A 27326-nucleotide genomic window follows, 5' to 3' on the forward strand; every position below is an offset into this window, starting at 1 on the left:
TAGACTGGAGATACAGCTGTAGAAGTCGGCCACTTATGCAGACAATAGTATTCCTGAGGATGGAAAGAACAGTTTTATAAAGCCAGCTGATAACTTACACAAGGCTGTTCAGGGCCACTTTATTCATAACTGGTAAAGACTGGAGAACGCTCAGGGGTCTTGCAATTGGAGACGAAGTAAACAAGCTGTGGTATGTACAGTGGAATATCACTCAGTCATAAAAAGGAATATACTTCTGAAAATGGCAACCACCTCAATGAAGCTCACAGAAGTGATAATAGGTAAAAGAAGCTGGACACAAAAAATACACACTGCATGACTCCATCGACATGGAATAGGCAAAACTAATGTAAATGGAGAAAAATCAGAAGAGTAGTTGCCTCTGAAGGGTGACCCCTGCAGGAATGAACTGAGAAGGCACATGAGAGGATTTTCTGGTGTGATGCTAACTTCTGTTTCTTGATAAAGGTTGGGGTTGCATGGGTATTTGCATTCATCCAAACTTATCCAATGGAACATGGAAGGTTTATGCATGTCACTGTATGTAAATTATATGTCAAATAGAAAATAAAAGAAACAATGTTTTCTCATATATAAATAATGAATTCTAGCTAATAGCCTTAATGATATGCATACAGAGGTGTTTAGGGGTAAAACAAACTGATTTCTTTAATTTACTTTGAAATATATCCAAAAAAGAATGGATGGATGGATGGATGGATGGATGGATGGATGGATACATTGATAAGCAGTTTTATAAAACAAGTATTATAAAGTGTTAATGGCAGAATTTGTGTGGTGAATATATGGATATTCATTGAAAATTCTTTCTACTCCACACTGAAAATTTTGAAATTGAAATAGAAAATCATGAAACTGCTGAAAAAAAAAATCAGTCTACTACAGGTTCAAAGCATTAGTTACTTTTATACCCTTAAACTTCCACTTATTAAAATTCAAGTCCCATGGAAGCACAGCACCTGTTTCCTACAGAGTGTTGTGTGTGGGACACCTGTCACAGCGCACGGGGACCCACCAAATACATGAATTTGACTGTGACTGACTCAGCGGCTCAGTCAGAAGGAATCTCCATGTATCTACTGAACCTGGAGACAGAGTCTCAGATACCTCGATGTGGGTTTGTACTGGGGCACAAGAGTTTATCAATAAACTGGAGGACGTTCAGGAAAGAGAAAAGGACTTCACTCCTTGGGACATTTTAAATACTTCTCCCCACTCTCTGATGTGTTTGGGCTCTGAGGACAAGTAGGATGTAATTCTCACCCTCTATTGGGAAGGTTTTTTCCTTTGGCTTCATTTAATAGTTTTAAATATCTTGGATTTTCTGCAGTTTAAATATGAATGTTGGCATTTATCCTGCTTGGTGTGTTCTGGACTTCCTGGCTCTGTGAGTTGGTGTCTGACATGAATTTGGGGGAAATTTTCAGTCATTCTTGCCTCAAATATTTCTCCCAATTCTCTGTCTTTCCCCTTCTTCTGGTATTCCCATTAAAAGTACTTGTCCCACAGTTCTTAGATCTCTTATTCTGTATTTTTCAGTCTTTTTTTCCTCTTTTCATTTTTTAAAAGATTTTATTTATTTATTTGAAAAATAAAGAGAGCGTGCACAAGCCGGGGGCCGTGGCAGGCAGAGGAAGAGGGAGAAGCAGGCCCCTCGCAGAGCAGGGAGGTGAAGGCAGACGCTTCACTGACTGAGCCACCCAGAAGCCCCTCTCTTTGCTTTTCAGTTTTGAATGTTTCTGCTGACATACACGAGCTCAGAGGTTCTTTCCTGAGTCACATACAGTTTATCTATAAGCCCATCAAAGGCTTCCCGCCAGGGACTGGGTCCCCTGGAGTTTCTAACTCTCGGGCTTGTCCACATGAGCCTCCAGCAATTCAGCAACTTCGTCCAGGTTTTTGCTACCCCTGCACTGGTTCCCCCAGAGGTTTTTGCTCTTCGGTTTTGCTTATGGTAAGTTGCGATTCTCTGTAGTGATGTGTAGGTTTCTCCAGTTTTCCAGGAAGCCCTTGGCCCAGCAACCTCCCCTCCCTTAATGATTTAGGAATTTTGGGTTCCTTCAGATTTTTACTCGTTGTTTAGCAGAGTGGTGACTTCCAAGCCCCTTACATACCAGACCAGAAACCAGAAGTCTCTATCTTGTTCCTCAGATTCGCAACTGAGGCCATGAAGAGGCTGCTTGTGGCTGCTGAGGGGCCTGTCTTCACAGGAAGGATCCTCTGAGGCCTGGACCTGAACAGAACAATTTGGGCCAATAAAGTACAATAAAGTACTTACAATAAAGTAAGAGAGAAAAGAAAACATTATCCAGAAAATCTTAAGGAAGAGAAAATACATTTCTTTTTTTTTAATCGATTTTTTTTTTTTTAATGTTCATTTAGTCAACATATAGTACCTCATTAGTTTTTGACGGAGTGCTCGGTGACTCGCTGGTTGTGTATAACAGCCAGGGCTCATCACGCCATGTGCCCTCCTTAATGCCTACCACCCGGTTACCCCATCCCCCTTCCTCACTCCCCCTCCTTTCTGTAAGCTTCAATTGGGCTCCCGGAGTCCAGAGTTGGGAAAATACATTTCTAGTACTATGCTCTATTTATTGGAAACAACCCACGTGTCAGTGGACCCACATAGTTCAAACTCGTGCTGTTTAAGGGGCAACAGTTGTCACATGTGGAAAAAGGGGAAACTGGTGATCTGTGTTTGGGAACCATAGTTTCAACATCAGGAGCTTCACATCGTGGGTTCTTGTGGCCTCAAGTTCCCCAACTTTATAAAATAATGACAACAAAGTCTCCCTCAAAGTGAAAGATAGACAGGAACCAGGGAACCCTCTGGCCAGAAAACCGCAGTGGAAATGTGAGCCTCTAAAGTTTCAGGTTCCAGGAAACTACACCAAAGGGAGTCCAAAGCTAAAAAGAGCTGACCCACTGCTTCTGGTGACAGCTGATGTGGCGTTCTGTAGGGAGGGGCTGATGTGTTAGTCTCTTCCTATGCACTTGAAGCCCAGAAACCCATCTCGAGTTCCCACCTAGTGGAGCTCCACCTTCCATAAGCAAAGCTGGTCACAGGACTTGGTCTGGATGCAGGATGCCCACAAATGCTGTGAGTTTCTTTGCTTCAACCCCCGCGCTCTATCTTCTTTCACTGTTTCCCGGACCTTAATCTGCCGGGACAGGTGCCAGGGGATGTGCAGCTGGTAACATTGATGGACTTGGTGTTCACACATGAAATTAGGAAGAGGAAGAAGAGCAACTCAACAGTAGCTCCTTTCTACCGCATGCACTGGCTATTGTGAAGCAACACTAGTCCCCAGAAAGATGCTGCAGAGATTAAAACATTCCTCCTTCTGTGTACTGCTTTCGACAGCTACAGTATTTGAACACTCATTAAACCCAAAGCTCTTTTGATTGTATATGGGACCCTAAGAAGATTGCACACATCCTGACATCCAGAGTGTAAGAAGCTTGCGTGTATGTATGCGTGCGTGTGTGTGTGTTTGTATATTTATGCGTGTATATGAGTACACGTGTCTATATGTTGGAAGAGGGAGGGACAAAAACTGACAACTACTTCAGGCATTAAGTTAACAGCGAACATTATTTACAATAGCCAAGACATGGAAACAAGTTCATGAATGACTGCATGAACAAGTTGTGGTATATCTACAAATAAGGAAATTCTGCTGTTTGTGATAACATGAATGGAACCTGAGGGCATTAGGCAAAGTCAAATAAGTCAGAAGGAGCAAGGCAAATACTGTATGATCTCACTTGCATGCGGAATCTAAAAACAAACAAACAAACCAAAATCACAGCAAAAGGGATCAGATTCATAGTTAACAGAGGGGAGAAATAGGGGGAGGAACCGGAGGAAGGTGGTCACAAGGTACAAACCTCCAGCTGTAAGATAAATAACAGGTCAACCAAAGCTCACATTGCTGCAGGATAAATAAATAAACATGTGTGTGTGTGTGTGTGTGTGTGTGTGTGTGTAAATATATATATATAAAGAAAAAATATATTCTTTTTTTAAAGAAAAATACATCCTTGTTTTGCTTTCTCTTTTACCGATTTCTGTAAGAGGTGATGCATATTAACTAATATATGTATACGGTAATCATCTCACAATATGTGTGAGCGATACATATCACGTATGTAAGCATTAGGCAGTCCACCTTAAACATATACAATGACCTATGTCCACTGTATCTCAGTAAAACTGGAGGGAAAAGTGTAGCTAACATTTACACATGCTTACTCTGGGCTGGGAAGCTCTTCTAAAGGCTTTGCCCCTTCTCCCTGGTTACTCATTCTATCCTCACAACAACCTCGGGAGACACGTATTACTGTTTTCATCATTAGCTCTTTCCTAGAGATGGGGAGGCGAAGTCACAGAGGCGTCAGGAGTGGAGCGGGGTTTGGATCCAGGCTGTTAGTGCTACAGTCCTGGACTGCAGGGGCTCACTTGCTGGGGTCCATTTAAAAGGCACTGTACCTCTAGAAATTTGAGGGTGGTGTCTTTCCGGATTTCTATGTAAAGTATCATGCAGTCAGCAAATAGCGAAAATTTGCCTTCTTCCTTGTTGATTTAGATGACTTTATTTTATTTTGTTGTCTGGTTGCTGAGGCTAAGACTTCCAGTAATGTTGAATAAAAGTAGCAAAAGTGTACATCCCTGTCTCATTCCTGACTAGGGAAAAAGTTCTCAGGTTTTCCCCACTGAGAATGATATTCACTGTGGGCTTTTCATATACAACCTTTATTATGTTGAGGTATATTCCCTCTAAACCCTGTCTGTCGAGGGTTTTTATCATGACTGGATGCTGTATTTTGTCAAATGCTTTTTCTGCATCTACTGGGTCTTATCCTTTCTTTTATTAATGTGATATATCATGTTGATTGAATCACAGATACTGAACCACCCTTGAAACCCAGGAATAAATCCCACTTGATTGTGGTGACTGATTTTTTTAAAATGTATTATTGGATTTCATTTGCTAGTATTTTATGGAGAATTTTTGCACTCATGTTCATCAGAGATATTGGCCTACAGTTCTCTTTTCTAGGAGTGTCTTCATTTGGGTTTGGTATCAGGGTAGTGTTGGCCTCACCGAATGAAATTTCAAGTTTGCCTTTCTTTTTGGAATAGTTTGAGGAGAATAAGTATTCAGTCTTTAAATGTTTGGTAAAATTTGCCTGTGAAGCTATTTCGCCCTGGAATTTGTTTGTTAGGAGTTTTTCGGTTTTGTTTTTAAGATTTTATTTATTTATTTATTTGAGAGAGAGAGAGAGAGGGAGAGACTGCTAGCCACGTTGGGGGAGGAGCACAGGGAGAAGCAGTGAATCTCAAGTCAACTCTGTGCTGAGCATGGAGCCCCACTCAGTGCCCCATCTCAGGACCCTGAGATCATGACCCGAGCCAAAACCTACCAAGACTTAGATGATCAATCAACTGAGCCACCCAGGTGCCTCTGTTGGGAGTGTTTTGATTACCAGTTTAATTTCTTTGCTTGTTATCAGTCTGTTCAAGTTTTCTATTTCTTCCTGTTTCAGTTCTGGTAGTTTCTATGTTTCTAGGAAGTTATCTATTTCTACTAGGAAATTCTACTATTTCTAGGAAGTTATCTATTTCTACTCTCTGATCCAGCAATCACACTACTGGGTATTTATCCAAAGAATACAAAAATACTAATTCAAAGGTATACGTGCACCCCAATCTTTATAGCTGCTTTATCTACAATACCCAAATTATGGAAAGAGCCCAAGTGCCCAATGGCTGATGAATGGACAGGGAAGAGGTGGTATATATATATATACACAGTGGAATATTAGCCATAATAAGGAATAAAATCTTACCATTTTCAATGACATGAATGGAGCTAGAGAGTAGTATGCTAAGTGAGATGAGTCAGCCAGAGCAAGGCAAATACCGTATGATTTCACTCATATGTGGAATTTAAGAAACAGATGATCATAGGGGAAAATAGAGAAAGAAACGTAAGCCAAGAAACAGAGTCTTAACTCTAGAGAACAAACTGATGGTCACCAGAGGGGAGGTGGGTGTGGGATGGGTAAAACAGGTGACGGGGATTAAGGAGGGCACTTGAGATGAGCACTGAGTGACATATGGAAGTGTTGAATCACTATATTGTACACCTGAAAGTAACATTATATTGTATGTTAACTAACTGGAATTTGAAGAAAAATTTATAAAACAGCAAAAAGTATTTAATGGCACTGTATTCTTGAGACTAGCTAATTCTGCAATTCGATTTAATTCCCTTGATACGGCTGGAAGAGCTTTTTCTGCACTAGCTTCCTCATTCAGATCTTTGCTTGCAGGAACATGTTGGGAAGTTGGAACCTTTGCCTGTCGGGTAGGAAAACAGCAGATTAGGGGAATGGAATGTCACATTTCAAGACATGTCTAGGGGAAAAAATTATTTAGAACATAGTTTATTTGACTCCTTTCTCCTTCCTTTCAACAATGGCTTTCTGATATTCCTTCTCTCATTGACAGGCATCTACATAGTCCAAGACCAAAAGAAAACACCTCACTTCCTCCCTAAATTATAAGTCTTCTGGGCACTGCAAGGACTGGGGCGCATTTGTCTGCCAGTGGTCAGTTGTCGAGGATGAACGCAACTACCGATGTTAGAGAAGGTCTGATCTCACATTATGTAATGAAGAAATGTCTTCATCTCTGCAGCAACTATGTAATTATAACTGTAGCCACCATTTAATAGAATTGCCACTATTGTTTGGGCAGTATCATATTCTCTCAGTAATCCACAAGATAACCTTATTAACCCCAGTTTACAGACAAGAAAACTAGAGCTTCTGATTCCTCCTCTGGCTGTCTTCACTCCAGCTACACCAAATTTTTCTTTTAACTTTCCTTGCTCCTTTCTGTCAAAAGTCTTTTGCCTACACTGTTGTTTCTGAGTATATACTGTTTACCTCACCCTCTAACTTGTAATTCAGTTTAGAACTTACCTCAGTGAGTAGTCATATATTCATTAGTGTCATTTTTAAATAATGTCTCTCTCCCACCTGATACTCTGAGGTCCCTAAGAATGGGGATGTAGGTCCTTTGCTTATTATTATATCATAAGAAATCGGTGTAATACCAGGTACATGGCAGGCATTCGATAATATAGGTTGCATTCATGATTTTGCCCAAATTAGCAGGGCTAAGAGTCAAACCAAATTCTGCCTGGCTCCAAACCCTGAACTCTATTGTGCTATACCATCTCCAACATATTCATGGCACTTTAGGAAAATAAATAAGTCTTAAATTAATAACCTACATGGAGATGCCAAGAAAATGGAGCCGCAAGACAAGAAAATGGCAGACAACAGGACAATCACAATTGCAAAAGGTAAGCCTTGGTTTGAAAGTCATTGCAAAGTCTTTCAACCTTTGAATTTGTGGAGACTGATCTACCTGTCTTCTGTCATAGTTATCTGTCCTTGTGTATATCTAGAAATCTGTGACTTGGGTTTCTACCACTCTTCCTACTCTTTGCCCAACCCACACTGAATTTCAGTGTTTGTCGTCCACATTTGTCACTTAGACAGGTGGATAGATAAATGTGATAGCTATATGAATGATAGAGACAATACAGATAAATACACATATGCATGGCCATCCTTTGGGAAAAGATTAAAATGGATGCTGAGTCACAATGGAAAAATAAAACTTCAAACTACGAATTATTTTTCTAAAATTTTTTTTTGCTGTTTGTAGTCTACTTTCATTTTCCCCTTCGTTCCACCAGTTATAACTCATAACTTCAGTTGGAAGTGTCAGTTTCTTGCCTTAGAGATCCTTGCACTCTCCAGCTCACACCTCAGCAAACAACAATATGGCTGCCATTTATTAAGCAACTGTTATGCACCTGGCACACAGCACTTCCCTTTACATGCCCTTGTGCAATAGTCTGCTCATCTAAGGTCTCTATCAAGGTTCTCATTGCACAGGTTAAGAGAGTAGGGCTCCAAAAGATAGAGTAGCTTCCCAAGGTTACACTTCCAGTATGGAGCAGAACCAGAATTCCAATCACCTCTGATCCCAATGTCTTTGTGTTCTTTCTGCCACACTGAAAAATGGCAAGAACATTTGAACCCAATTTAAAAGAAGTAATAAAGCCAATCATCTATGGCAGGGGCTGCTTGACCCATACGAATACTGTAAGGGCAGATGACAAGCTACACTTACCTTTCCCTTCATTGTGTCAAACTTTCTCTCCCCGCTCACTTCCTCTCTCCACTTGCTCCTGCATGAAGGACAAGAAGCGTACTTGACTAGTCGTCTGGATTATGCCAAAAAATCAATTCTGCATTCGAATGAAGAAAGATAAAAGATTCAAGAACAAAAATAAAAAGTAAGTATCATTTATTGACTGCCTTCTTTATGCCAAGTGCTTTACAAACGGTGACCCACTGACAATAATGCATACAATGGCGTTTTGTGGATAAGGTACACTTGGACAGGTTAAGAAACTTAAGTCTCAGCATTTCAGTATGAGTCATATCTTTTCCCTTCGGAAACTTCTACTGGCCAGTTTCATCTGAATGCCTGTATAAATCACCAGCCAAATGCTGATTACTCCCAAATTTAATACTCTAGGTCCCATCTGTCTCTTCATTCCCAATCAGCAATTCTCAACTTTTTCAGTTCCTGGAATCTCTTTACATTTTTCAGAAGTTTTGACAACCTCAAAAAATTCTGCTCATGTAGATTACATCAATCAGTGTTCACTGCGTTAGAAATTAAAACTGAGAAAAAAATTTAAATTTACCCATTAATTTAAAATATGAATTCACAGCATGTTAATTACATATTATGAAAAATAGCTCTATTTTCCAAAACAAAAAACCATGTGCTGAAGAGAATGTCATTGTTTTGCAGTTTGCAAATCTCTTTAATGTCTGGGTTAATAGAAAGCACTTGGGTTCTCATATCTGTCTCTGCCTTTAGTCTGTTATAATACTGACAACAACTGGCATTGTACACATATATAGTTAGAAAGAGGGGTACCTTAATAGCTCTCCCATTTCTCTCTAACTAATAAATGGACACTACCCAGAAGATACATAATTACATTATTCAAATGTTTAACCTTTTTCCACAAATATGTTGTGATCTACTTGATGTCACAAGAGTTTACCCCAGGAGGGTTCCCTTAGAGCAAACAGGACATACACCAGGAACTTCATGTTGTGGGTGTGACCTACACAAGCCCAACTCTCACCTTTTTCTGAAACTATACAAGCGCCTGTGCCTAGAATAGATCACCTGTATGTAGCTGGAGTTCTTAAAGGTGGGATAGAAAACAGCTGTGATCCTTCTAAGAAAAGCAGTAATTAATAGCATATAACATTTTAAGTCTGCCATTAGTATGAGAACTTGTGAATGACAAACTAGAAACATACATGCATGCTTAGTTACGTCCACATATGACTACTGAGCCAAGTGTGTGCTGTAAGCAACAGGATGGTTTGAAGCGATGGGAGCTGTCAAAACTGTGGTCCTAAAGCAATAACGCAGACAAGGGTCAAGAACACATCACTTACAGTCTGCATTAATGAGAATTGTGTTATTTGATACTCATATGTCCATGATTTCCTAGCAGATTCCTAAGTTCATGTTATATCTGGAAATCAAATCAAATATTGCAGTTTTTATTGAGAGATATAGTCACTATTACAATACTCCATTAAAGAATGTCCAGGCTATGACTTGACTTTCTTTCTTTCTTTTTTTTTTTAAAGAGTTACTTATTTGTTTTAGAGAGAGTGAGTGGCAGGGGGAGGCCGGAAGAAAGGGAGAGAGAGAATCTCAAACAGACTCTCTGCCAAGCACAGAGCCTGATGTGGGGCTTGATCTCAAGACCCTGAGATCATGACTTGAGTTAAAATCAAGAGTCTGACGCTCCACCAACAGACTCGCCCAGGCACCCCATGACTTGACTTTCAGCATTAGTCAACTGCTGACATTGAGATTTAAGAACATTGACCTTAATTATTTATAAGCTATTGTCACTTGGAATGAAACTTTTATATGTTATTGTTATTATTATTATTATTATCCACCTTTTTCCCAAACTTGAAGAGTGCGAAGTGGATGTAGTGTGAGTTGGAGGAGAAGGAGTGAAGGATGGTATAAAAATCAACTTGGATAACTGCTGTATCAGAAAAACGGCATCATGGTCACATTCTGTTGGATTTCTCTGTTTTGTACACAATTACAATAGTAAAAGGTAGCAAAACTTAGGGTGGGAGAATGATTATTGCTTGTTTCATTTGGAAAGGATTCTCCATTCATTCGAAGAGTGTGTTTAACACTCTTTTTTAACTCTAACTTTTTAAACACTCTTTTTAAACTCTAATTTTAAAATTTTAAACAAAATTTTGAGGGCCCCACCTCCTAAAATCTACCAGAACCCTGGGTTTCCTTCTGTCGCTGAAGTTGGAAAGCATGTGTGCTTTTAAGTCTCCTCTCTCCTGTGGCAGAGAAGACTGAATGGAGTCTGTGTCCATGTTGAAGATTGTAGCTCCTCGAGGCAGAGACCGTCTGATGCACCTTTACTGTCACCATGCCTACTACCTCTGTCTGGCACACAGCAATTTTTCAATGACTGAGTAAGTTGAATTCTCTCCACTGGCCATTGCAGTGTTGAAAACAGTCTATATTTAAGATCAGAAACTTTCTCTTAGAGAGGAAACATGCTTAGAAATAGAAATTATTTTTATCACTTCTCAGTATTACTTTTCGTTGTTCAAGTTGTAAAAGCAGTTGTGTGACTTTGATCCCCATCATTAGGACAAATCGTAGTCCAATTCAAAAGTTACCCTTCAGGGGCACCTGGATGGCTCAGCAGATTAAGCCTCTGCCTTCAGCCCAGGTCATGATCCTGGGGTCCTCAGATCAAGCCCCGCATCGGGCTCTCTGCTCAGTGGGGAGCCTGCTTCCCCCTCTATCTCTGCCTGCCTCTCTGCCTACTTGTAATCTCTGTCTATCAAATAAATAAATAAAACCTTTTTAAAAAAAGTTACCCTTCAGCCCTACAATGTAACAACAGAAGGTGAACTTCTCTCAAAACTCATCAACGAAGAGATGTTTTTAAATGACCTATACATCTATAACAGCATTGCTTTAATGAAAGTTTTGGAGGAATTTTAAGAAGGAATTTCTCCACCCTTATCTTGTTTTTCTCAGCAAAGCAAAATTTTACTTTTTTTAAATCGAAGTTCTAAAGTCTTTGTTTTCATAGGAAACATATTATATTTTACATGTTCCTAAATCTAAATACGAAATGATCGTTTACTCCTCAAATTCAAGATCAACATCAGGATTTTTCTTAAAGAATTAATGTTACAACCGTTGTAATTTACTAAGATCTTGACAATGAAGATTCCCAATTATAAAATATATTTATTTTAACCTTCACATGTTGGAAAAGTAACATATCATGTTGCATTATGAACGGCTGGCTTCCTTAAGAAGGTGACCCAGTTAGGTTTTTATTGGGAGTTCCCCTCAGTGTTTAGAGTTACTCTACTTCTTTTTTTTCCTTCACTTAGCACCTAGCATAGGCCCCAAGTACAGCTTCAGATACAAAGTGCGGTGTATGGCCATGCAACAAACTGATAGCATTTTGGGTCACACAGTGTTAGAATCAGGCAATTTCTTGTTCTCCATGCATTTTCTTCAAGTTACGTCTCTAAATGCTTTTCAGGGGTGGTTTAGTGGTCTGTGCAAATGACCTAACCTAATGATAACCCACATCTTTTTGTCTCCTCCTTTTTTTTTTTTTTAAGATTTTATTTATTTATTTGAGAAAGAGAGAGAGAGCACAAGCAGGGGGAGGGGCAGAAGGAGAGAGAACCAAAACCCCTCTCAGCAGGGAGCCTGATGTGGCGCTTGATCTCACGTGGGCCTCCATCCCCGGACTCCAGATCATGACCTGATCTAAGGGCCGATGCCTGACTAACTGAGCCATGCAGGCACCCCTTTTTGTCTCCTTCTTTTCTGTTCTATTGCTATGGGCCATCCCTGCAGCAGAATTGTGGTAGAAACGCATTCCAAGTATTTCTCTCGATTTCCAATGAATGAGATATTGGTATGCATGCATGTTTGTGTGTGTCTTACAAAAACACACAAGCGCCATTCTTCAGCTTGTGCTCTGAAACATACCACCTCGAAACTTCGTGGCTTAACACAACCACCACTGACATAGCTCATAGTTCTGTGGGTTGGCAATGTGGGCTGGGCTCCGCCAGAAAGACTTCCTGCTGTTTCCAGCTGGACTCATTGGTGAGACTGTAGTCAGCTGCAGATGAGTTTAGCGGCTCTGCCTTTAGGCTGTCGGCTAGAGTAATAGAGCAACTGGGCCAAGGCTCTCTCATCATCCCACCGGCTAGCCCAGTCTTGTTCATATGGTGGTTCCAGGCTTGAAGAGCAATGAAGGTGAAGCCTCGGAGCCCACCCCTGGGGCTTGGTTTTCAAGCCTCCATTTTTGTCACTTGGAACTGACCCATTGACCAAAGCAAGGCACATGTCCAAACCCAGTACAGAAAGTCCTTTCAAACAATATGGGGAGGCATGAACAAACAGCCCTTCCTACAGTCAGTCTAGAACTCTCTAGAAAACCCTAAAGAAATGCATTAACCAAGAAAAATATCTCTTTTTAGGGGCCTTTCTCCCCTAAACTTAAAGTCAGTTGCTAACATGGATGAAGCTTGCTGGCCTAGGAGGAGTTGCCCATAACGATGGTTGATGGTGAAATTCCTAGATATCATTCTACAGTGAGAAGCTAATTATACTGGGAAAAAAGCCTGCTGATCAGATGGCACTGCCAGACATCAAGCTGTACTAGAAACCTATTAATAATGGAAAACTAATGTCTGTTCAGTTACATAGGTCACAGTGGAACACAATATAAATTCTAGAATCATGTTAAAAAATATATATGCCCTTAGTACTTGATAAAAGCATCTCCTCAAGTCAGGACAAAAGTAGATTCACATTTATTTACTCACCACACATTTATGAAGCCGCCATCATGTGTTTCTGAACCGGTGTGTCTTCAACCTCTGACATGGGTCTAGTATTGTTCTAGGCACAGAAGAAAGAGCAGTGAACCTAGCAGTCAAGTTTCCTGTTTCCTTAGAGCTAAGGGTTTAAAGAGAAGCGAGGTAAAATAAAGTCACCCAAAACAAGAAATACACATTCAATAACACATGAAACAGTAAAGTGCATTCAGATAGCGATAATTGCCATTAGGATAATAGAATAGGAGATTGTGTTAGAGAAAGATTGGTGGCCTCATTTGGAGAGGATGGCCGTGGAAGGTCTCTCTGAAGTGATTACCTTTAAGAAAAACCAGAAAAATGAAAAGAAACCAGCTGCGATGAGAGCAGAGCTTTCTTGGCAAGATAATCAGAACAAAGGAAATGAGGCAGGAAACAGCTTGGTCTGTTCCAGGAACAGAAAATTAAGCCCGAGGGACACCTGGGTGGTTTAGTCAGTTGAGCAACTGACTCTCGATTTCTGCTCAGGTCATGATCCCGGGGTCCTAGGATTGAGCCTTGCACTGGGCTCTGGGCTCTGTGTGGAGTCTGCTTGAGACTTTTTCTCTCCCTTTGCCCCTCCCCCTCCCTCTTCTCTTTCTCTTAAAGAAAAACATCAAGCCAGAGCCACAAGTGTAGAGTCCGTACCATGGAAGCAGAGAATCGATCAAGTCCAAGAGATAGGGAAGAAGTGGGCTATGGAGGCCTCTGGGGCCATGGGAAGAAGGCCAGGTTTAGACTTTATCCAGATTTGGGCGCAACTGGCAGAAAGGTTTTCAACAAAGGAAATCAGAGGTGGTATTGTGACTTGATTTTTGTCTGGAGAAGATTATACCAGTTGCGGTAGAGAATGGACATAGTGAGACAAGATCATCAATAATATATATATTTAAAATAGGATATGTTTTTTTTTTTACCTTTTAAACTGATAAATTAAAAAAGAAGAAGAATCCAGGAGTTATCCCAGGAGTATAAAAGTGACACCTTTTTGAGAGAACTTCTTTAAAAATGCACATTGCAATTTCATTTTTTGAACTCTATCTAAAAGGCATTCTTATAGTTCTATGCAGCTATATATAAGCATTTTCTGAAGTCTTATTTACAGTACCACAAATTTCTCACAATAGGAAACTGATTAAACAATACTTTATATGGTATGATACAGTATAACTAATTAAAATCATTGCAGGAAAAAACTGACTGATATATGGTCAAGTGTTCATAATATGTTTTATGTGATAAAAGCAAGTTATCAAACATTAAGGCAAAGGTAAGAGTATTTTGGTAAATAGCTGTAGAGAAACTATGCCAATGAAGGCATTCACCAAATTGTTTATAGTAATACTACTTAAGGGCTGGGATTGTCGGTGAATTATTCTTCTGCATGTCTGTGTTTTTCAAAACTAACATGTTGCACATATGTAATTAGGTTTTTTTCATATTATGATTTAAAAAATCATATATTTATAAAAGGGTAAGTACCCAAAAATAAAAAGAGTCCCTGGGTCTCTAACTAAAGCTAACTAACTGGAAAGCAGAAGTCAGAACAAAGGCTTCAAGGATGCTTGTGATAAAAAGTGCAAAACAAAGTTGTCCTGGTGCTGATAACAAGCACATGATCCGCAGAGAGAGGAGACTGTGGAGACCGAGCGTAAACTTAAACAAAGTTCTGGAACCTGGGGGCCACAGACACTGCAGGTCCCGTTAGTCATCATTCAAAGGTCAGTCCACGCAGCAGGGGGTCCTGGGGCCAGCTAATCATGTGAACACCCACAAGTAATCCCAAATTACACTGTCCTCATATATGAGGTTGTAGAAACTTTGATGGTGACCTAAGAAGCCCATTGGTTCGACTCTGCTCTGTTTATTAAAATAACCTTCAAACGTGATAAATTAAAGCCTGTCGGTCCTCATTTTCGTGCACAAGTCAAATAGATAAACTCTCTGACCTCCTGAACATACAGAATCCTTAAAACACCGTATTGATCAAACAAGTAACCTGCAAATCTAAACTAATGCTCAGTCTATGACTTTGACATTTGACTCAAAAGACACCAGAAAGCAATTCTGCCTACTGTACTCGTTGTTGAAATTATACTGAATTTCATTTGAGGGCTTAAGGGTTTTTTTGGTTGTTGTTGTTGTTTTTTTTAACTTTTTATTTCTTTACTTAACAGAAGAAGAAATTACAAGTAGGCAGAGAAGCAGGCAGAGAGAGAGGGGGAAGCAGGCTCCCTGCTGAGCAGAGAGCCTGATTCAGGACTTCATCCCAGGACCCTGGGATCATGACCTAAGCCAAAGGCAGATTAACCCACTGAGCCACCCAGGCATGGGGGCTTATGATTTATACTTGTAAAAAAAAAAAAAACTTACTTTTTTTGAATTGTCAATAGTTTATATGGGAAACAGACATATGAACAATGATACTAAAAAGTGTGTTTAAGTGTGTGTGTGTGTGTGTGTGCGCGCACGTGCGTGCACTTACGCAAACAAAAGCACTTTGTATGCCCAGAACATCTGTCATTTGAGGGTCTCTAAGTCTTCGGAGCCCTTTTTGAAACTGGAGGTATTGAGCAAAAGCGAAGTCCCCAAATTCAATTCAGTCAGCTAACGACTAAATTGTTTTGTAATTCCTCTTTTGTACTTCAGTGCAATCGTTTTCAAACTTGATGTCCACTGGATTCTTCCTTGGAGCTTACAAAAAAATACTGGTGCCTGCAGCCCCCCCCCCCCACAGCTCCTAGATCAGGGTCTCTTGTGTGCTGAGGCCCGGGGTATGCAGGTTCAGCAAGTCACATAGAGGTTCTGGGGTGCCTTGAGGAGCAAGAACCACTGCTCTGGGTGAAAAGGTGCTGGCTGGGCGAGGAGGCGGCAGTAGGACAAAGGAAAAAAAGTAAGACATTTCTAATTCAAAGAGCACGTTTTAGGCAAGACATGTGAATAGCGCCTATTCATTCATTCCTAGGTAGTGTCCCTTCTTACAGACTACTCATCCGTAATCTGCACAGAGAGTAGAGGTCAGTTTTAGAGTCAGTCCCATTCAGTGGTTAATGTCCATTCCTGTCTCCAGATGTGTGTCAGGGAGCAAAGGAGCGTTCCTATCAGCGGTTCCTAAGGAGGAAAGTAAACACTCCCAACATGCACTGAGGCACAGGGAGTGGCTCAGGTTTCCAACCCTTACCTGCTGGGGCAAGTAGAGGTAATGATTAACAGCTCCGTGGGCTTGATGGTCCTGCAGAGGGACACTGCCGGGCTCCGAGCCTGAGCCAGCTGCGCGCAGAGCCAGAGCCACCCCTCCTCCGCACTTGGCTCCGACCTCCGCAACAGGTGAGCGAGCCCTGCCTTCCCTGACAGTGAGTTGGTGAATCTGTGCCTGAGCGGGGAACAGACTCTCCCGCGAGCAAACTCGGCTCAAGGACTCAGGTACAAAGGCTTCTCCTGGCCACAGTGTGACTCCCAGGGGGGAAATGGGGGTAGGGAAAGAACCCCTTGCATCCACCCCCTGAGGTCAGCTTGAGGACCAGTTATTAGAAAACAGAATTCACAGGCAGTCAAGTTAAGTGTGTGCAGCCTGAAATGTGGACACTGTTTTCAGGATACCTATTCCTGACCAAGGTAAGCATATGGGGAGGAGGGAAGGGCTTGGAGGTAGGTGTGGCCACGGAAGCCCTTTTCCCTTTCCTCAAGGGAAATAGCTCAATGACTGCTTTATCTGGAGCTGCACTTACCCTCTGGAAGATACCAGCTCCTGCGTGACATCCTCCTTTTTTGAATCAGCAGACTTGAAAGTACTTTTAAGCAAGAGTTCCCCTAAACTTTTATTTCCACGGAGCTACAGAGACATAGCCCCCTAAAAATTGAAAAGGATTTCTGATATAATTTATTAAGACTTCACCAAACAATGAATGACTATAAATAATTAAATGAAAGTCCATGAGTTAAGGATACCAGTTTTGAAGCAGAGAGTTGTAAGTTCAAATCCTGCCTTTGCCACTTACTAGTGTGTCCCTTAGCAAGTTGCTTCCCCTAAGCAAGCCTCACTTGACAGCACAAGATGTGCCAATGGGGCTTTCATGGGAATTAAACACTTAGCAAGCATTCTAAAAGTGGTACCTCCAGTTCGCAATAAGAAATAAGCAGGTCTGCCAAAAGGGCCAGATCAGCGAGGGTGAGCTAGCTGTGGAGGTCAGACGTGTGAAGGTGGTAAGAGTAGGGTGGTTTTCAGAAAGTGCGTCTAGGGTGTGAGCAGATGCCAAATGGGCAAAACATTACCTCTATGAATGGCAGTGAAATATCTGACTTCTTGCCACTTTTCCAACCAAGTACATGGTGTGACAAATGCAGAATTATTTGTTACTCATTCACTTTTACTTTGGAAAATTCACATTCATATTAACCTGTTATTCCTAACCAGGAAATATAATTTTGTATTATAAGAGAGAGTAACACACAACCCCATATTGTGAGACACATGACAGTTAGTTTTATAAGACAGCTTGCCCTTGAACCACTTTGACAAAATAGACCATGTAGTCCATGACTTTATATTGTGTTGCTTATGTTCAAGTGTTACAGACTTTCATTTGCATTTATGGACAAGAAACATACGGGAACGATACTGGTGTTTTGTTGGTCTTTACCTCTGAACTTAAATCATAGGGAAGTGACCTTACTTCATGAAACTTTATCTAAAGGGCACTTCCATTAATGTTGCTGTTAGTTTTATTAAAGTGGGTAACTTTGATGAGGGGACAAATTTGGAAGTTGTGACTAGCAAAGTATTTTCACTAACAACATTTTATCTTTTCATTTCATTAATATATATTTAAACAGCTTGCAGTTGACCCTAGCTTAATATCATCATTGTTTTAATGAATTCTTGTTTTGGACTGCAGATTTGAAATTCTCCAATGTACTAATAACTGGAAATTGACTAGAGAATTAGGGATAGAGTTCTAAAGCCAACAAGACTGAACTTTATTATGTTATTATCCTATGGGTTTCGATTTTGTTGAGTGTTTACATCTAAAAATTTATAAAATCATCTAATCTACTTAGAATAAATTACAGTATCAGTAGTCACCAACTGTTTTTTAAAGAGGAAATATCCCTTTATGCTGAATAGATATGGTTGGAACTTCTTAAGCCAAGTTACATAATACTTCTTAATGGTGTATGTCTACACAATAAACAGTAGCCCCAACTGAGATTATACTTAACCATATTTGAGATTAACTTGAGATTAATTTACCTAACCACATAAATACATTGTTTTCATAGTTAAACTCTCTTTTAGCATACATATATTTCTCTACTATTTCTAATACATATAACAATTTTACGATAAACTACTAAATGCTTTGGTCCATCGAGAAAGAGAGATATCAGCAATGATTAAAAAAATAACTTTCTCAGTTATATTAGAAATAGTGTAACACAAATGTAACATGTTTTTAATGTGTAATTCAAAGTTTCATATTTGATACTTGTTTTAACTTTTAACTTCCTAAAATAAGAAGCATCCTATACTTTTCATTCAAATAGAAATCTAATGTGAACCGTCAATGTACTTGTACAGATTCATTGAACATAGGGAATTTAGGATTATTAGAGATACATGGGCTTCCTGTAAAAGTTTGATTTTTATCTTGCCATTTACAATGACCTGAATGGATCTAGAGAGTATTACGCTAAGTAAAATAAGTCAGTGAAAAAAAGACAAATACCATATGATTTCACTCATATGTGACATTTATGAAACAAACCAAACAAAATAGGAGTGTGGGGAGGAGAGAGAAAGAAGCAAACTAAGAAAGAGACTCCTAACTGTAGAGAACAAACTAATGGTTACTAGAGGGGAGGTGGCGGATGGGTTAACTATGTGTTGGGGATTGAGGAGTGTGCTTGCTGTGATAAGCACGGAGTGTTGTATGGAAATGTTCAATCAGTACATTGTACACCCAAAACTAATATTATACCATATATTAACCATCCTGGAATTAAATATTTTTTAAAGTTTAGATTTTTTTTTTAATTTTCAAATGTAGGTCAATCAGAAAAATACAACCTCTGAGAAAGAACTTCTGAGTATTTTCTCTCTGTCCTGAAGTCTAATGTTAGAGAGAGTTTGGTTTTGTTGCCGAAATCCCTCCATGTCTTTCAAAGCTGTCAGATATATAGTGATTTTATCACTTCATAACCTCATTTCAGGTAGCGGACTAATGCTACTGCTTTCTGTAGTTGAATGTGAAGGTGTCTCCTTTTAATGTGATGACAGTGGCATCCTAGTCACTGAGATGACTGAAGGACCCATTCTCCATCCTCACCCCAGAGTCTAGTAGTCAGTGAGGTTCAAGAGCAGAAAGTGCTCCCTCTTCAGCCACACACGAACGAGAAGAAGGATTCACAGTGCCTGGGAAGTCAAGCTGAGAATTTCCTCTCAGAAATTCTAGATGAAGCAGAGACTTCTGGAGCTAGACCATAGCAGCAGTTCCAGAAGATGCCTTTGGCGGACTGCACAGCTCCCTCCCAGACTGAGCGGCGGCAAGATGCCTTGAGTCCTGAGGTGGCTGAAGGCGTGTGTGCTTCTGCTACAGCTCCTGTCCCCTGAGGATGCTCTGGGGAGAGTCCAGCCATGGCACTAGTGCCCTGTCAGCACACACGAGAAGAGTCAAGGGTGACCTTTCACACAGGACTCCACAGGGACTGATGGGAATGACATGTTCCCGCAGAAGTCTGGGTGCTTGAGCCATTTCCGGTTCAGTCCTGTCTTAAAGTCAAGCACTGTGAGACATTTTCATTTGCATCTCAAAACAAGCATTTTCTCATTGCAACACACATCACTTAATAAAGTGATGGTTTTTATATGCCGGCCTCCCGCTTTTCCCATCTTTGCAAATGAGGCAAATTCCTTAGAAAACTGTGGAGCCAGATGTTTCCCAGAAACCACACTTCTCTGGGTTCTTTTCCTGTTTTACTAAGAATTGGATAATGGTTGGAATTATGGTAGGTTTTTTTTTTTTTTTCATTTCCTTGAAGTCATATAATTATATATAGATCTGCTCTTCTCAACTTCAAGGTTCCTGGTCAGAGCTTAGAAGAAACATCTTTATTTTGGAGCTGAATGCATATAACTTTCCATTGCTTCTTCAGGCCAAAACAATATTAAAAAAAAAAAAAAAAAACATTCCATGTGTGCAGACCTGAATATAATCTTGCTTCATAATTTAAATACACATTTGCTATTCCAATGTGTTACTTTCCATTCTTTATTTTTTTAAGCAACCTTTATGGTGTGTGTTATGTAAGATATGTTCTTTGTGTATGATTTAGAAAGAACGTATGAAATCAAAAAGAAAATAATTGTCACCCATAATTTCATGGGTCACAATTTGGTGGTTATTATTTTAATATACCTCCCTATATATTGAATACATTCTTTCTTTTCTATATGTTTTTGCCTATATAGTTGCATACATACACTCACCCTAGGAGGTATAAAAATGAAATAAGCAGTAATCCTGTTCTAAAGGAGCAATTAAATTCAGTAAAATAAAATGCAGTCCAAGAGAGAAAGCAGCAAGTCATGAAAAAGCTGCATTTCATTCGCTGTGAAAATTAGCACCTGTATTCTTTCAGTTTGTTGTAGAATTATGACTGTTTTGACGCCTCATGCACCCACAGCGGCCCCAGGAATAAGGGGCTGCAGATACAGAGAGAGGCCGCACTTGGGGGGTTAGCACAGGAGCAGGCCCAGAGAGGGAGCTCATGAAATCTTTGTTGAGGACACAAGAACCATGTTTCCTCTCTCACACAAGTAGCCATTTAATGCATGATAGGGCGCAGAAAGGTACTTTATGTGACTGGCCCATTTAAGTTCATCGGGGCTGGGATCCCCCTGGCATCCTCTGGTCTCCTGACAACTGACCAGTCCTGGCACGCCCCCGTCTAGACAGGACACAAAGCAGGGGGAGCCACGCACGGTGCTCTCTGCCACACTCGTGTGTCAGTGTGGCTTCAAGCTGGTGCTGGCTGATCCTTCTCAGGCTCCTGCCTCAGACCAAGTCTACCTTCCTAGTCTCGGCCCTTCCCTGTTGCACCACTGAGGCCCGTCTGAGCTTAGACCTACCCAGTACTTCCAGGACTGTTTATTTCTCCAGGACTAGATGGGGGACCTGTCTCATTTCCTATCTCATAAGCTCCATTCTATCTGGACAAAATGAAGACATAAATAACGGAACTTACTGAATAATAATCTTATTTCATACACAGCCTAAGTCAACCAACTCTGGCCTCAGGACCAGAGAGCTTCTATGACTCACCCTTCCAGTTAAGTACATAGATTTGTAACAACTACCTTCCTCCTCAAGGCATAGTTCCTCATGTTCTACCAGGCTAATTGTGAATGCCCAACATAAGACCTCTAGGCTTCCAGAATTACCGTTTTTCTTTTCTTCATAAATCCTCCTCTCTGCTTATCATGACCTCTGCTGTCCTTCTCTTAAGCCTTCTGAGGAAACTAGCTCCGACCCTTAAATCTACCAAATTTCTATAATTTAGAGGATATTCACAAAGATCCCACCAGGGTTTGAATTGCTAGGAATCAAGGTTAATGGAAGAATGGAAACTGTATGAATTCACAGACCTATTTCTCACCTTGGCAATTAATAATAAAATGAGACTTTGACCAAATTATATTTTTACCTTGCAGATATTGGGACTGTTTGTACAGTCAATATTATTTCCTATTCAGTTAGCACATATTGCCCATGAACAAGAATTTTATCCAGTTTTTATTTTCTTCTATAAATTCCATTTAACCGTCTTTCTTCTTGAGTTCAGAGAACAAGGTAAGAGCTTCTGGAGTCCTTTATCACATCTGAAATCTTCTGATTTGCTTCATCATAGCTCACAGGTTTGACAATGTGATTCCACAGCAATGGTTTGGGATCTTTAATGATACTTGAACTATTTTCTTATAAATATAAACAAGGAGCTAACCTGGAAGCTCCTTCAATGGCTCTTTAGCCCATCACAGTCAACCGCACCTTCCACTGGTGATTCTTCAGTTCAGGATACACCTGACTTCTAGTCTCAGCAAAACTGTCATGCTAACTGTGAAGTCAAGAGAACTTCAAAACTAACAATGAATTCTTCAGACACATCTGCAGCTTGACATTTAGTCAGCCAATCAGAAAATATTCATTGAATTCCTTCCAGGCTCCAGGCAAAATTCTGAGAGCTGGATGAACACAGGTAAATAAAAAGCCCTGATCCAAAGAAGTTCATTTTGTGCTTGGGAAGGACAGACTCTTGAATGGATAAGACCCTTTCAGATGCTGTTACGTACCTCAATGGAAATCATAGGGTAGTGGCTGGCTGAGACTTGCTAAGGGAAAGCCTCTGAGAGAGAGATACGTGGCCCGAGATAAGCATGTGGGGAAACAGAAAGGCTCAGGATAGGATGCTCCAAGCAGGAGCAACAAATATAAATCACTAAAATGAGAATGAGCTTAGGGAGTGACTGAAAACCAGCAAAAAGTCCAACATAGATGAAATGTAATCAGTGGGGAAAATAAGGGAATGAACATGCAAGAGATGGACAGGATTTTGTGGGTCATCATAAGGAGGCTATATTTTATTCTAGTTCTTTCTTGGAAGCCATAGAAAGCTTTTAATCATGGGATGATGACATCTGTTTCAGTCCTTAAAACCATCACCCTAGATGCTGTGTGGACAGTAGAATACTAGTCACAGTGCGGATGCTGGGGAGCGAGTCATGAGGCGGACGCAGAAATCCAGGAGGAAGATGATGAAGGCCTGGCTCAGTGTGGCAGCACTGGAAATAGAAGCTTTTGAGGTTCTCATATATATTGGAGGTACAATCCATAGGATTTACTTTGGGATGGGAATCTGGTTATAATGAAAGAGTAAACAATAAAACTGAGTCTTAGTTATGGTGCCTAATTGAGTAGATGGGAAAGAACTGTGGAGGAGGGAATTCTGGAGACAGAAGGAAGTCTGTGGTCCTGTCTTGGCCATGTTGATTGATACAGAGATGCCTGCTATACATCCAAGTTGACTAAGTAGATAGTGACACGAGGCTATGGCTCAGCAACGTGGTTGGTTTAGAGAGGGATCCGGTTACCTGGGAGAAGTGCAAACACAGAAGAGGACGTGGCTGGGGATGGACTAGAGGAACAAGGCAGCATCCCATGATGGTACAGAGGATTCCAGAGGGAAAGTAAAATCTTGAGACCTGAGAAAGAGCAAAACAACAAAACAAAACAAAAGTGAAGCAAAGTTGTTGTGGTTACTGCTTTGTCTCAAAAGCCTCAAGAGAAGAAAGGGTTTCAAAAGCAGGAAGCAATCAACCTTGTCAAGTGCTGCTAAGAGGCCGAGAAAATGAGGAGAGAAAATGATTTTGACAACTTTTTGACAAGTTCATTTTGACAAATGAAATTTGACAAGACATGGGCCACTGGAGTGTGGGAGGGGAGGTGCAAGGAGGGGCAAACTTAGAGGACAGATGGTAAATAATTGGGATCCAGGAGAAGGTTTGGACGATGAAGTTACCACTGGGGGATTCTCAGTAGAGGGCCACAAGGACCCTTTTCATGGGTGATTAGAATGACAACGTCTAAAGGCAAAATTCAGGTTTTAGAAGCAAGAGCCAAGGCTGTAGAACCAAACAGCCCAGACCAGATCCTATGAATGAGTAACTAGGATTGGCTGGACTCATGGGACATGCTATGTTTTTGTCCTAAGGCAGCCTAAAAGACCCATGTAACTTATGACCTACACAAGCTTAATCTACCTGGTTGCCTAAGCTTCTGTCCCTTTCATCATGAATCTTCATGAGATTCCCCCTTCCAATGATGAGCTATCAAAGCGGGATATATGCCCAACTAGAGGACCGCAAGTCTTTGAGCAAGAAGCTATGAGTAGAAACAGAAGTAAGGTATACATCTAGAATGACAGTACGAGGTAGAAAGGGCATCACAGAAAGTACAAAGTAGAAAATGGCATCACACCAATGAAGATAATAGGCTATGGGGAGACTTACTCTGGTCCCACTTGAGCAGAGATGAGGAAGAAGCAGGAGTCTGGACCTCGGCCTCTGGTGACGAGGGCCCTGTCGTGTGAGGAGACTAACCGGAAAGGAGAGAGTCAGTGGTTTGAGATCCATTAAACTATTAGGCCTGATATTTGAGAAAAGTTTCAGTTTTCAGGTTGGAAAAGTAGGTGTTGGTGGAATTGCAGAAAACCTGAATGTCAGGTTGGGAGACTTGGACATTATTTGCTAAGAATGAGATCCCAGGAAGGTTTGTGAACAAGATGATGTGATGGTCAGAATGGCAATAGCATAAAGAGAAATTAGTCAAGCACTGAGCTTAGAGACTATTACAATCTGCCTGGTGAGATGTGCTCATAGCTTTCAAATAGATTATATAATTTCAAATAATATGTTATGAGAAGAATATGCACCAAGGATTTTGTGAAAATAGCTTTCCTTTCTTCTTTTTTCCTTCCTCTGGGCAATTGGTGGGGGGATTGCTAGTCTCCTGGAGAAGGAAGACACGAAATGTCTTCTGAACATCTTACTCCAACCAAACCAAGCTGATTTAGAAGTAAGAAGAGGAAGTCCCTCCCCCTCTTATTTTAAATAAAAAATTGAACTTTTCTCTCTAGCCTAACTTTTTATCCTGGCTATATTCACTATGATTCTCTAAGCTTGAAGTAGTAGGAATTAAATATTTAATTTCAGCAAAATGGGATGACTAGAAAATGTTATACTTAAAATCTCTAGTCACACCCTGATGCTATTTAGATGAAGACATAGAGGAGGATGTTATTCATGTGTGACCACGGTTTCCAGGGCCTGAAGGAGACTTGAAGGACGTTACCTCATACTTCGTCAGCACTTGCGAGTCAGAGCTTGATTTTAGCTGCCTGGAAACTTAAAATCGTGTCTGCAGGACTGGGGCAGGGTTCAGTCAATTGGGGTTGAATGTCTGGGGTAGAAGAAATGTCTTCCCTTGCACAGAATCATGTAAGAGAGAACCCGTCCTAGGAATACTGCAAAAACAGACTTACACACTGGCCAACCCTTCCTTGCCTTGCACCAGTGATTCTGGAGTTTTTCTATTGACATAGTACATTTTCTTCTTTTCTGAACATCTCCAAACATTGCCCTAGGATTTCTTCCCTACTTTAACTATCCTGTATTCCCACGTTGCCAAAAACATTTCAATTATTATAAAATGTCTTTTTGGGGGGGTTATAGAAGCCTTTGGGAATTGAATATCTTCTTAAAGAAAACAACACTGAGCTGCTAAGGAAGCAGAAGTTTAAAACTGAATTTTTTTCACAAGTCTCTGGAATTTTTCTTTAAAAATATGGTAACAGCAAGACATCCATTTTTCCCATAAATTTCTGGATATTCTACTATAAAATATAAAACCAGCAAGGCTTCAGAAACATTATTCCAGCCAGGCAAAGTTCCTCATGCAGTTTCTTTTTTATTTTTTTTTTAATACTTCTCAATAAAAAGTAAGCTTCGCACCAAGAAACAGCGCTTTTAAACATCCCAAGCACATCTGTGCATTTATAGAAAGATAGAACAGAAAGATAACTTCTGTATCACTAAAACCTGGTAGTATCAGAACTGTGGATAAATTGAAAAATGAAAAAAAAAAAATCTTTAAGAGTGTATTCCGAATCAAATAGTAAAAATTCAGAAATAGGATTTCTAACAGGAGTTATGCCAAATTTAGCCATACTGGGTATATTCATTACCAAAAGCATAGTTAATATGGCCACCAACTGGAAAGTGATTTTCAGCACAATTTTGATCCAGGGTTTCACTTACAAATTTGCAAATCATTTGCATTTATCATGGGACCGCATTGTGGTTTGTATCATACTTTCTTAGAAATATCACTCTATTATGTCTGCCTTTCTCTCTCACTATCTTCCCATTGTATAGCTCTCAGCCTCTCAAATTCATTACCAAGGGGAAGACCGTATATTAAGTTATATATTTCTGGTTCACCTAGTATTTTTTCATATGCCCACTTTATGCCCCTTTTTCTTTAGAGATTGTTTTAATTAAGTTATATGTTCCTCTTCTTTTACTACTTATTTCCCCTAAATTATATGAAGAATGTAATTTTTAATTTTAAATGGGACATATATCATGGGGGGTAAAATGGATTTTTCTATTTGGAAACTCACTCAAAGTGAGTTGTAGTTACCAATATGAACTCTGAGCTTAGTTCCTTACCAATGAACGTTTTGGAGGGCATCTCCCTTATCCTCGATATTAATTCCCACAGATATAGAAAAAGTCTTTGGAAAGAATCTTAGAACAGACAAACTGATAGGAAGTCAAAGATTTTCATCTATATAACCTTTCTGAAATGCAAAAATTATGTTGGCGGAAAGAAGAAAGGAGAGGTCTTAAAGACATTCAGACTTAAAGACATCCCGACACCACTTGTGTCGGAACACAGGTGAGAATGCCCACACCTCGCTGGGAGAGTCTGAGGATTAAATGCGGTGACATCTATAGACTGGCTCAGGTATAGAGTATAGGACCCAGGGCACACGGTAAAAAAAAAAAAAAAAAAAATCCTCTTTCCTTCCCTCCCCAACCCAACCTTCATGCCCATATATGAAACACCGCTCCGCTTAAAAATTTCCCCAAATACTTTTACACACAAGGGACACAACACAGCATTTCAGTTTAAGTCAGAAACTCTTTTCTGAGTATATCACAGGAATAGACCATTAATACTATTCTAATGTCTTAGGGTATCCTCAGATGACCACAAAAAGGGGAAACGAGGATGATGATGGCTCACCAGTGTGCTTCGTGGATCTTCGTTAATGAGAGGACATTTATTACCGGGTAATTATATGTCTCTATTATGTGTTATGCTGTTCCATGGTCGTTCATGAATTCTGCCCTGGCACTGTGTCATTCTAAGCATGACATATGACCTAAAGATCAATAATATGAATCAACGGTGGGGACATTGAATAGGAATTTGAAAAAATATGGTCCGAAAGACTGCTAACCCATAACCTCTCACGGAAGAATGCCTCATGCTTCCTAAGTAGTGGTCTAATTTACTTAAATGCTAAATTTCTATTTTCATAGTTGGCAGAATTCTCAGAAACTGCCTCAAGTAAAAGATCCAAGGCTCCTCATAAATGATATAACC

The 27326-nt window shown here is 40.2% G+C and overlaps 1 protein-coding gene and 1 long non-coding RNA gene across 6 annotated transcripts in view; one reads left to right on the plus strand and one right to left on the minus strand.

The window, feature by feature from the left end:
• Positions 1-755: 755 nt before the first annotated feature.
• On the minus strand, positions 756-16414 carry LOC131823221 (uncharacterized). Of its 3 annotated transcripts, XR_009350526.1 has the most exons (5): positions 16280-16414; positions 13069-13144; positions 8243-8360; positions 3051-3185; positions 756-2254 (listed from the first exon to the last, which is right to left on the minus strand). It is a non-coding gene; the product is annotated as an uncharacterized LOC131823221 (long non-coding RNA). The 3 variants fall into 3 exon arrangements; XR_009350524.1 differs by lacking the exon at positions 3051-3185; XR_009350525.1 differs by lacking the exons at positions 3051-3185; positions 16280-16414 and adding an exon at positions 13400-13524.
• Positions 16291-27326, plus strand: part of RASSF6 (Ras association domain family member 6) — a 45175-nt gene continuing 34139 nt past the window's right edge. The window contains exons 1-3 of one of the 3 annotated variants that reach the window (XM_059159295.1): positions 16320-16425; positions 22802-22976; positions 26913-27010. In XM_059159295.1, the coding sequence (XP_059015278.1) occupies positions 26949-27010 (62 nt within the window). In that variant the 5' untranslated portion in view covers positions 16320-16425; positions 22802-22976; positions 26913-26948. Of the gene's footprint in view, positions 16522-22801; positions 22977-26912; positions 27011-27326 lie in introns of all 3 variants that reach the window. The other 2 variants (XM_059159274.1, XM_059159285.1) reach the window with 2 other exon arrangements.

The sequence above is a fragment of the Mustela lutreola genome, chromosome 1 (assembly GCF_030435805.1).
Source record: "Mustela lutreola isolate mMusLut2 chromosome 1, mMusLut2.pri, whole genome shotgun sequence".
NCBI classification, from domain to species: domain Eukaryota; kingdom Metazoa; phylum Chordata; class Mammalia; order Carnivora; family Mustelidae; genus Mustela; species Mustela lutreola.